Below are 10,654 nucleotides of genomic sequence, written 5' to 3'. Positions count from 1 at the left end.
ATGATCATATCGTTTTGATTAAACGAACGCAAAAACGAATCGCCATCGACCTACATACACGTAGTAAGTGCAGGTTGAAATCAAGTGCGCTCTGTCAATCGCGTAGTATGTCGCTCGACATTTGGATGGCTCTTGATAATGCAGGTATGCCATTCGCACTCATTATCGTTGCGGTAGATTAACGCGGACGCAGGTTTTGCGATGCAACGCGAAATCCGAAAAACAATATTTAATTTTCACATCGGTGTGTCGTCGCAAAAAAGTTAATGAATTAGAACAGAGATTTAACGAAGAGATCTAAAAATATAAAGACGCGATCAGAGTAATGAAACCTCTCGGCCGAGACGACGATTAAGTGACCGCATTACGTGATGGGACAGCCAATCCCCCGAGTAACACAAGGCTCGAGACACGAGCACGGACACAAACTGCATTATGAAGAACAAAGTTATGAATACCGTATGTTAAAGAGAAGGGAACTATATCTCATTCGGAGAAGAGAATATAAATGCGTCCTTTTAACGCGTTGTTAATTTACTTTTTGGCAAGAGAAACTGCCTGGTAAAAGCCGCTTCACTGTAAATAACGAAGAATTTTTCTACGATCAAAATTCTATTGAGATACAGCAATGTGATAAAAATTTCATTTTTATTCTTCGGCCAGGAGAAACCGTTAACTGGTGGATGTACAATTGAACAAATCGAACGAATTGCATTGTAATATACGCTGCTTTTTGTCTGCTGTCGATCTCCCGAGGGAAATGAACAAAGATGAAGATCCACGGACGCAATTTCATGTGCGACACGTGCGAAGTCGACGAAGACGACTTTCTTAATGAGGATCTTAATGAAAATATCTTTTTTCCATTATTCATCCATGCTTCTTTAAGAAAGCGCACACGTACGACTTGCCGACAAGCAATTAATTTCAGGAACTAATCGGGCAATGTTAATTTCCGCTCATTTCTGTTTATTGATTGCCGCGGTCAATAATCGATAGGATAATGAATTACTGAAATGCTTTAGGTATAGCAGCACTCCACTAACTAAATGCAATAACAGTTGGAACATTCCCATAATATAAATAAACAATAACTTGCAAACTATGTTTCGAGTTTGACAGAGTTTGATGGGAAATTGTACTTGAATGATAACATGTTTAGCATACGTACGTCGCAGTTGTTCCGCATAATTTTTATTATTAATTCACTTCACTTTATGTTATCTGAATTTTATTACTTTTACTTTAATGTAAATTACTATAATTTAGTAACATATTTACTTTTATCGTTACTTTTTGAAAATATAGGTCTTTGGTAAATTATCGACATTTGTGCAACATAATATAGAGAAAAAGATTTTATACATTTTACACGAGTTATTCCTTTGTCTGTATTTTGTTTGTATTTTATTAATTTGTATCATAATACCTATCTTTTATACCCGATTGAGTTTGATCAGGTTTGCTCCTTTTTTAAAGAAACGATATAAAAGGAAGCAAAACGGATCTTTGACAAGCAGTTTGGTCAGATAACTCTTTTTTCCTGCCTTCGGTGAAATACTATTTACCTATGATCATTTAACCAGGCAATAGACTGGCATATACCTGTTGCTATTGGAAAGAGAGGCCTATCTCACGAACCGTATTTCAAGATAACGGAAATAGATTATCATGGGACATTGCTCTTCAATTGATTATTGATTTTTCTATGTTCTCTATACGCAGGAGACGCACGAAGAGTTATTTGTTCAATCTTTTTCTGATCAATAACGAAAAATGGAACGTTCTTTTCATCGATGGTTATATATATATACTGCGTTTTAATAATGTTTAATTTAAATTAATATTAATACTTTGATGTAACATTATGATTATACACATGTAACGGAAGAGAGAGATTTTAGTATTATAATATAATACTATATGATGAATATATACATAATGATGAATTATTGAAAAGAGAAGATTTGCAAATAAAGAAAATATACACAAATGTACAAGTGAAAAATGACTGAAAAGATGTGTCAGTTTAAACAAGTCCGCAAGTCGTTTCTGAAATACGTTACCCCACTTTGAACAGGACGTACAAAGGACACGCGTGTAATCGATAGCCATGCACTATCTTTTTCTAAGCATTTGGATCAATGATGGTGACTTAGGGGTACGTTCGTACTCTAGAATAACTTTGGATGATCAAAATGACTTCTTGTGGTTTTTTAAAATATATATTGCATATTCTATATTAGTCGGTTTCCTTTCTAAATAAACAATTACGCAATTGAAAATTTAATTACTTTTTTCCTCTTGTTTATCATTTTCCCATGTTATTGATTTTTGAGAGAGCAGTAAATGGTAAAAGAGAACACGTCTGGATCGGCCACAAGACCATTTGTTGATAACATTAACATTATCATTATGGTTTACCGAAGAGAAATGTTAGTATACAGTTTTATCATTTTTCTGGTAGATATTTTATGTTATTTTAACAGCTTAAAGAATGATACCTACCTGACAGCACCTGCGATGCAGAGGCTTTTATCATTGCCGAATATGCAAAGAAACTTACCTTCAGCTGTTCCTGGCGGCGATACGCGTGCAGCATGAATTGCTTCTGCTCATCTTCCGTCATCAATGGTTCCCTTGCTGGTCTTCCAGATCCCCTCTTTTGCAACTTCACGATCACCTTGGTTTTCTCGTTATTACCCAGGAAATCCTTTATCTTCCTCCCTGGTAATAATTCCTTTCCAGAGAACCACAGCTGCGCCAGTTGTTCATCGATTACCTGCGACGAAATGAATATTTCTTAGATTATCAATGATTTTTATAATATTAAAATACTAAAAAAAGATTAAAATGTCTCTTAAACTTCTTTACAACATTCTTTAAATATTGCGTAGGGTAGCATCGTTGTACGAGTGTGATACCTCGAGAGATGCTTGAGTGCCGGTAAGATCCTCGGTATTCTCAAACTCTTGACGTATCACGTCGTGTGGCGGAAGTCCCATGGGATACACGATCATGACGGCGCCTCTTAACAAATCCAAAGCTTCTTGAACCGTCTTCTGCGTGACCAGTTTTTCTTGTTGCACCAATTTCTGTCATTGCGATATATAATATTAAGGAATTTAATATAAGAAATAGCGATTGCATACTTGCTTACGCGACAACATGCAAACAGTCGGCAAAAAATTAAATTTAACAAATTAAATCGCATTTACTTTCGATGTCATGGTACGTGCATCTTCGATAGTCTTGTTCAACAGCTCCTGCATCTTCTCGTTGGGCTGTCTGCCGTTTCTACGACCTACAATTATCCAAATTTGAAATCCTAATTCATCATGCGAAATAAGTTTCCTCTTGGAAAGTAAATCTCGTTAGAAAATATCGAAATCTCAAAACGGTCTCAGTCCATGTTAAACATTTGTCAACGAACAAGCATTACGCACCAATCTGGTCTTTGTTGAAAGTCCAGCCGCTCGTGGGCACACATTTATCAGCCCATTTGTCCTTGAGTTTGAGCTCCTGGACCTGCTCGTCCGTGAGACCCATTATGTCAGGGGGTAGCATCACGCCGTGCTTAGCCAGCTCTTCCATCTCTATTTTTTGCGGGGAAGAAACGCGTGAGAGAACGAACGAGAGCGAGAGAGACCGACTATGTGGGAGACTTGGCTGACTACATAAATCCGTGTAATTATCATCCCGCGCAACGTGCGACTAATACCACACGGTACGCAAAATGGATGGGTTCATAAACTCGAGGCTCGACTTCTTATTACACGTTGCTATTGCACGCCGCGGGTGTACCCCAAAGAGATAATCCTAATGGATTTCTCGCGTTAATATCCCGACCTCGAGAGTTGGATCTGTTCGTATCGTGCCACGAAAGCTCGTAAAAAGCGATTGAAATTGTGTTATAACATCTCGCATAATGTCGCTACTCTTGCAGAAGAAAGAATGTTTACCGTAACAGATCCTCGAGATCTTTAGACGACCATTGTAAATTATCACGATGTCACGTATAACGTCATTCACGTTTGCCTCTACGTGAGTATCGTACAAGAACTGACTCTCGTCGCCTTTCTTCACGTGCATTCTCACCATCTTTCCGAATTGAGATTTTCAACTGTGAAATTAAAATCTCTGCATTACAAAATGTATAACTATGAAATGAATTTAACGAATGAAATGAAAAATTAATTAAATTAAATTAAATGACGAGATTTTAGAATATTTCCATTAACTTACAATTCCTGGCACAGATGTTACGATGCACCAATTTGATTTCGTGTCAGATCAAAATAAACCCCGACAAGTGTATCAGCGAATTGTCACGAGAAGCTAAACGTCCGTACACCGTATGCATTCAGCCGATCAAAATAGTCTGAATGTTGAGATGTATTGTCCATGGCAACACGCATTATCGATTAAACAATGCTAGAGTGCAGCTGGCCATCAACGTGAGAAAGAGAGGAAAATGAAAAGTTCGTGCGACAGATAAAATGAGAATAGTCGAACATGAAATGAGTGATGATAAATATAGGAGCGACGGGAACGATAAGAACATGAACACGTAATTTTATGAGTATATAACTCTCTGTGTTGTTCATTATTATATAATATACATATTTACATTCTAATGGAACACGGATTACAAGAATAAAGACGTTCATATGTCGTTACAAGTATGAAGAAGTGACGACGACACCTCTATTCGGCCGTCGCGCTTCTACTGGCGTTTTGGACACAAAAATATGATATATTTGCGTATGATTCCTTAACGTCGATATATATATATAATAGTAATTGATAATATTTTAAATATTCTCGGCGCAACGCTGCAGAATAAAAATCTATGGTACTCTTATGTCGTAATTCATAACTCTCGGCTATAATGTAAGTGACTAGTATTACGTTAAAATACACTTAGAATTCGATTCGATGAGATGCATCATGCGCAGGTCATTTCTTGTTTGGGGTCCGAACAAGGGTGGTCGATGGACGTAACAAATGACGGAATGTAAGATGGATTTTTAAATAAGCGGACCAAGAGGCAATCAAGTTCGCGATTTATTATTCTGAATGGGGAAAGAAAAAGGATTTTGATCAATTTAATTTATTGCATTAAATAAATTGATTATGTTGATAGGCAAGAACTCGATACATAGCGGTCTACTGTTTTCCCTTAGGTGTGTCGCCTTTACAACTCGCGTAGGTGAAACCTCAGAACGTATATAACGAGGATAAAACTCCCTCCACTCATTTGTTACGTCCGCAAGGTGGTCCCTATAATAATTGTTGTACACGAACATGCTGAACGTTTAAGCGTCCTAAATTCGCGAGTGCAATTGGTCAACTCGCGATGATTCCGAACAAACAGCAAAAATAGGTACTTTTTTATCTGTTTTACCTTAATTTTTAACATCGACACGAGTAACAATCACAATTGCTTCGAGTAGTCTTATCCGCCACTCGCATGATGGAACATCGAGATTTGGAAACTTATGCTTTACTCAAAATCCTTTCGCATTGCTCGAGCGGCCGCGGCAATCGCGGCATCGGCGATAAATCTATGACAATAAACGAAGCTGTACAAGGTACTGTTTCATTTATACAAGTGGCACATGTACACGCATGCGCGTATAAAATAACTTTGTATTAAAATATCTCTTACAAATATTTTAAAAAATACTTCGAACATTTCACTGATTATAAATTGAAGAAATTGATATAAAATTGTTTAATGTCATATTCTTGAAAAATTATTTTTAAGTGTATAAATTTGCATTTCAGTGCATCTCCATCGTGTGTTGTTTTTTATATAATTTAAATAGCGAAGCAGTGCCTTGCCCAACTCCGATAGTGAAACAACGTCATTTTTTCTTTTACATGTAACAAACACGTACTCGTAAAAGCACGCTTATAAATAGACACACGTGTATATGAGCGACATTTACATAGTCACCCGTCTACGTGCGGCAACACTTATGAGATGAGAGATATATTCCCCAACTAATGAATGTCAGCTATCTTAATGCGATACGATAGAAAAATTGGCATTTGGTCCAAAAAAAATATACGAAATGCATGAATCTTGAATGCATGTTCAGACAGTACCCTATCTAGGCTTTGTCCCACTTTAGGCGCCTGACAGGAACATTTAACGGTCAATATTCTCATTACAAAAGAGCGCGCATTGTCAGCGAAAATGTCAATTTAGATATGGTATTACAGTTAGTTGCAACCGCTACAGCCGATGGGTACATTCCGCAATTTAAAATAAAATTAAAAGAAAATTTTATCACGAAGATAACGAGAAAATAAACAAGTAAAATTTAATTGTCGCGTCATAATTTGTTATTTTAACAAAAATCGAAGCAACGGTTTCTCGTATTAATTTCAAGAAATTTTTATGCAATAAAAACGAAATTCTTATAAAATAATTCGTTTTAATATCATAATCTCTTATCTCTGTTATAATCTTGGGCATTCTTCTCCTTTATTTTTTATTAAAAATAGAAATTTATTATAGTATAGAATAAACCCATAAAGTTGCCGTCGTTACACGGAATACAGCATTTATTCGGCCGTTTTCAATTTTTTAACATTAAAATGCGATTGGATCAACGAACCGTAAGGATTTCAAGAGCCGCTTTTGATCGCGATAGAAAAATAAAATTTACAAATTCTCAAACAACAACATTAGAATACAAATTGCAAAAATAACGAGTTAGGTTTTAAATCCCGAAATTGCCGATTTACAGATATGCGCGCCGCTTTCGTTATTAAATTCGCTGAGTGAATGATCGTCCATTCTCATATTTTACATTCTATCCCTCGCGACTTTCATGAGAAACACGGACGGCAAGATCTTTGGACAGTAAACGTCACACGGAGAATTCTACCACTACGATAAGATCGGGATGCTTATCTCGGATCCAGAACCGGTTGCCGAACGGAGCTAACTACAACATCGGTGGGTTTTGGTACTGATCGCGCGACCAATCGAGATTATTCCTCGTCGATGGTAGGTTGAACTTGTAGCAGGTCCTTTAGGGCTTTATGATCGCTCTGCTGCTCGCCAGAATCCTGGAGAGACGAGGAGGAAGAACCGTGCAACTGGTGTTGCACGGTGTCCTGCTCTCAAACTTTGCTCTCGGGCCCGTCGGTGGTGTGTTTGAAAGAGTTGCGGATTTTACTCAGGTGAAGAGCGGCGATGTGACCATAGCTCTTGTTGTACCATTCAGGTGTGCGACCTCTGAAAAAATTAATTATTCTATTTAGATCTCCGCCTAATTAATATCCATTCTTCTAGCATATTTTTACGATTTTGCTCGATTCTATTCAAAATCGTAAAATATTTCTAGAGCAAAAGTCAAGATTATAATTGAAGATGGAAAAAACGAGACGTTACTTACTTTGTATCGACACGGGATAAATGCATAATGCGGGATTTGCCGCTGCCACATGGCTCGATAAGATAACGAGAGGCCAAGACGATGCCGCGAGTTCCGCCGAGCATGACAGGAGCATCCGGATGTTCCACGGATGTTTCGACGATGACACAGGCACCTTTGGGAAGATCACTCCGCCAAGATCTACAAAAATTCATTACGCTAATTAAGAATTTGATCCAACATCTTCGACAATCATGATATAATAATTAATATAATTTTTAAACTCACCTTAATACGCAATAATCTCTGGCAGGCAACGGGCTCATGTTCCCGGTGGCGTATTGAAAGACTTCCACGTTGGCGTCCAACTTGGTCACCAGCCTGTACTTTAGAAGTTGCGGATCCCAAATATGCCTCTCTCGCAGCACACGATGTAACAGTTCATTCGGCGGAGCCTCAACTTCCGTCGAAACTCGCCAGAGACGAAGCGGATGTCCGTCGCCCACCTTTTTGTACGCCATTTCTACGCTGCTGTCAGCAGGATTGTTCACCGTGACCCAGCCGCGACTTCTGCTAGAACGGAGATCGCAGTCTATATTTAGCGTGCATTCTGTTACATTGTTTTACTTTTCTAATTTTCCTCAGATTCGGTGTATTGTCTAATTAATTTTTTATCATTCTCTTTTATATTTATTTTTCTCTGTTATATGTACTGTCGATTTTACTATTTGCATTGATAATTAAGTATGATGACACGGTATGTACTCACTTTTCTCGCGCTTCCTTTAGCAATGCCGTGGTGCAAGCGTACAGATATCCCCTCCAATCCTGCTTCAATTCCGAACCGAGTTCCTCCAGTGCGACCGGAATGCTCTCCTCCATATAATTGAAGTGGCACTGTGTCAACATATCCGATGAGACCTGAAAGAAGCAGAAGACCCCGAAATTGAGCCCAATCGTTCCCACGTGTCAGCTCGTTCGCGTTTCGGGTCCGAGATTGCGCGCGATCGACGAATCGACGCTTCGGTACCCACCATGAATAATTCACGATGCATCTTGATCAGATACAGAAGACAGTCGTGAGCGGCTTTGTTTTCCGACAGTTCCCGTTGATCGGGAATGCCCACGGTCTTTCGCCTACGTGGCGACACGCTGCTCGACCTGTTGGTCACGCTCGTGTTGCTGTGGTTGAAATGGAACAAGCTCGGCGCTAGACATACAGCCAGATTCGAGGCTGTCATTTGGTTGTAGGGCGAGTTGTTCGCGACGTGATTCAGGAAGTCGAGCAAAGTCTCCAGCGCCTCGCGATGCTCGTCTGGGAGCAGCAACAGGACACACTGCACGGCATCGGGTCGCATGTCCACCGGTACATCTGTGAGAAGAATCGAATTCATTGCAAGATCCGCGTCATTCTCTCCGCGACCTATGAACGGGAAAACGAGCTATTGGAAATCGAACTTACGTTGATAGATGGCGATGAACGTTTCCGAGAGCTTGTTGGTCAGCAGAGCCTCCGGCAGCTCTCTGAAATACTGTTTGACAAGATCGGCAATGTCATATGCCTGCTGCCCATCGAAATTGATGTTGTCCCCCTGTGTCTCCGTCATGATCTTGAGTTTCTGTATCCTCGACTTGACGCCGCTCTTTCTGAAGATGCCCACCTGATCCAGAGCGTTGGCTCTCAGCCATCTCAGGGCGATTTGGATACATTTGGGTAAAGCTTGACCGGTCCTCTGCAGGGATAATAAAAGCGGTACTCCAAACACCGTCTTGTCCTTGTAATCCGGTGTCTTAATTTTCCTGATAAACTTTGGGAGTTCCCAGTTCCAGCCGGTGCGGTGAGTCGGGCAATATCGTTCCATACATGCCGTGAGCTTCAACAACGCCAACTTCCTCAGGACCAGAAGCTGCCCGCAGGACATCGAGGCCATCGCTCTGGGACACAGGGGGTCCAAAGGTTCGGGGTAAAGTGATCCTCTTTGAAAGCTGTGCCACCTGACGACGGTGCCTTTGTGTCTGGGTGACTCCTCTTCCTGATCGGAGTCTCTGCTGGCCACGGTAGAGCCACTCTCCTGACTGCCGGCCAATTCCGAGCTCCTAGACCTGGATTTCTCCCGATAGACCGTCACCTCCTTGGACAGAGACTTGCCGTCTCTGTAGGAATCGTCGCGATGCCGGAAGCTCTTGTGTATCTTTTCTTCCCGCTTCAGAGACGCCGCTTTATCATCCTTGCTCTGGGCGAGCTTGTCGCGATACCTCTGCGATTCCTTACCAAGGTTCAGGCTGCCACCACGGGTGTTGATCGCCGTGTTCTTCGCTGGCGACTCTTTAAGACTGTGAGAATGCGCGTTCACGTACTCCAGTACTTTGGCGTGGTTGCTGTTGGCATCTCGGAAGTATCGGTGTCGCCAGTTGGTTGGTTGGCACTCGGAGTCGCTCAACGCACCTTGATCCTCCCTGCCGCGATGAAGGAATCGCCGGGCGCGGTTCATCTTCGTGCGGGTCGGCTTCGGGGTCGGACCACCGCCCTGAGAGCCATCCGAACAGTAGCTAGACGAGTCGTCGCCAAACGGGCTAGGCGTATTCGTCAGCGGCGACGGTGGTAGATGATAAGGAGTAGCTGGTACGGTGAGCGGCGAGCTTGGGACTTGAAGAGGCGAAGCCGTCAAGAGTTCGTTTAAGGACATAGGCGCCGGTCCCGTAGGTGATACGTCCACGCAGTTCAACTCCTTCATCTTCTGCTCCATAGACATGACGTCGAGCACCTGCGGCCCACTGATGACGACCCCGTCGCGGTTCTGACGCTTCCGTCGTCGCGACTTAAGGGACTCGACGCGTCTCAGGAAGGCCTTCGCGCCGTCTCGCAACCTCTCCGAGCCGGATCTGCGGAATCGCGGACCAATCTCGTCGGGCGTAGTTCCCGGAGGTAAGCTTCCGTATCGCATGTTCTCCAGCATGTCCTCCGCTTCATCGGCCTCCAGACGGTCCTCGACGGAGTCCTCTTCAGAGGCGGCATTCTGCCCGGCGATCGCTTGCAGCCTCTCGACGTTCGCTTGCGTGACGTCGACTATGCGAGACCAGCGTCTAGTTTTCTTCTCAAAGGTCCAGTTTTCGCTCAAGGCGCATTGCGTGTCTTCGTCGGACTCGTCGCCGCCACCGCCACCACCGCCACTACCCTGTAATCAGAAACGTTGACACCTGATTTAGGATCAAGCAAATCATCTGGATTATCTGGATTCGAGCACTCGATTGAAATTCCA

At 41.7% G+C, this 10,654-nt stretch overlaps 2 protein-coding genes across 4 annotated transcripts in view; both read right to left on the bottom strand.

The window, feature by feature from the left end:
• Positions 1-1,414: 1,414 nt before the first annotated feature.
• On the bottom strand, positions 1,415-4,489 carry LOC105276866 (cilia- and flagella-associated protein 298). Of its 2 annotated transcripts, XM_011334840.1 has the most exons (6): positions 4,246-4,489; positions 3,963-4,123; positions 3,447-3,596; positions 3,219-3,304; positions 2,925-3,095; positions 1,415-2,782 (listed from the first exon to the last, which is right to left on the bottom strand). In XM_011334840.1, exons 2-6 carry the CDS (start codon positions 4,099-4,101, stop codon positions 2,483-2,485), a joined length of 846 nt encoding a protein of 281 aa, XP_011333142.1. In that variant the 5' UTR covers positions 4,102-4,123; positions 4,246-4,489; the 3' UTR covers positions 1,415-2,482. The 2 variants fall into 2 exon arrangements, with proteins under 2 accessions (XP_011333142.1, XP_011333141.1); XM_011334839.1 differs by having other exon boundaries at positions 3,963-4,489.
• Positions 4,490-4,578: 89 nt separating this feature from the next.
• Positions 4,579-10,654, bottom strand: part of LOC105276868 (rho GTPase-activating protein 7) — a 163,422-nt gene continuing 157,346 nt past the window's right edge. Inside the window, exons 11-16 of one of the 2 annotated variants that reach the window (XM_011334844.3) lie at positions 8,857-10,570; positions 8,429-8,766; positions 8,164-8,315; positions 7,683-7,967; positions 7,416-7,595; positions 4,579-7,255 (exon numbers count right to left, since the gene is read on the bottom strand). In XM_011334844.3, the coding sequence (XP_011333146.2) occupies positions 7,141-7,255; positions 7,416-7,595; positions 7,683-7,967; positions 8,164-8,315; positions 8,429-8,766; positions 8,857-10,570 (2,784 nt within the window). In that variant the 3' untranslated portion in view covers positions 4,579-7,140. The remainder of the gene's footprint in view (positions 7,256-7,415; positions 7,596-7,682; positions 7,968-8,163; positions 8,316-8,428; positions 8,767-8,856; positions 10,571-10,654) is intronic. The other variant, XM_011334846.3, reaches the window with a different exon arrangement.

The sequence above is a fragment of the Ooceraea biroi genome, chromosome 3 (genome assembly GCF_003672135.1).
Source record: "Ooceraea biroi isolate clonal line C1 chromosome 3, Obir_v5.4, whole genome shotgun sequence".
Classification (NCBI taxonomy): domain Eukaryota; kingdom Metazoa; phylum Arthropoda; class Insecta; order Hymenoptera; family Formicidae; genus Ooceraea; species Ooceraea biroi.
Note: the sequence above shows the minus strand (reverse complement) of the source record. Positions and strands in the feature narration are given on the sequence as shown.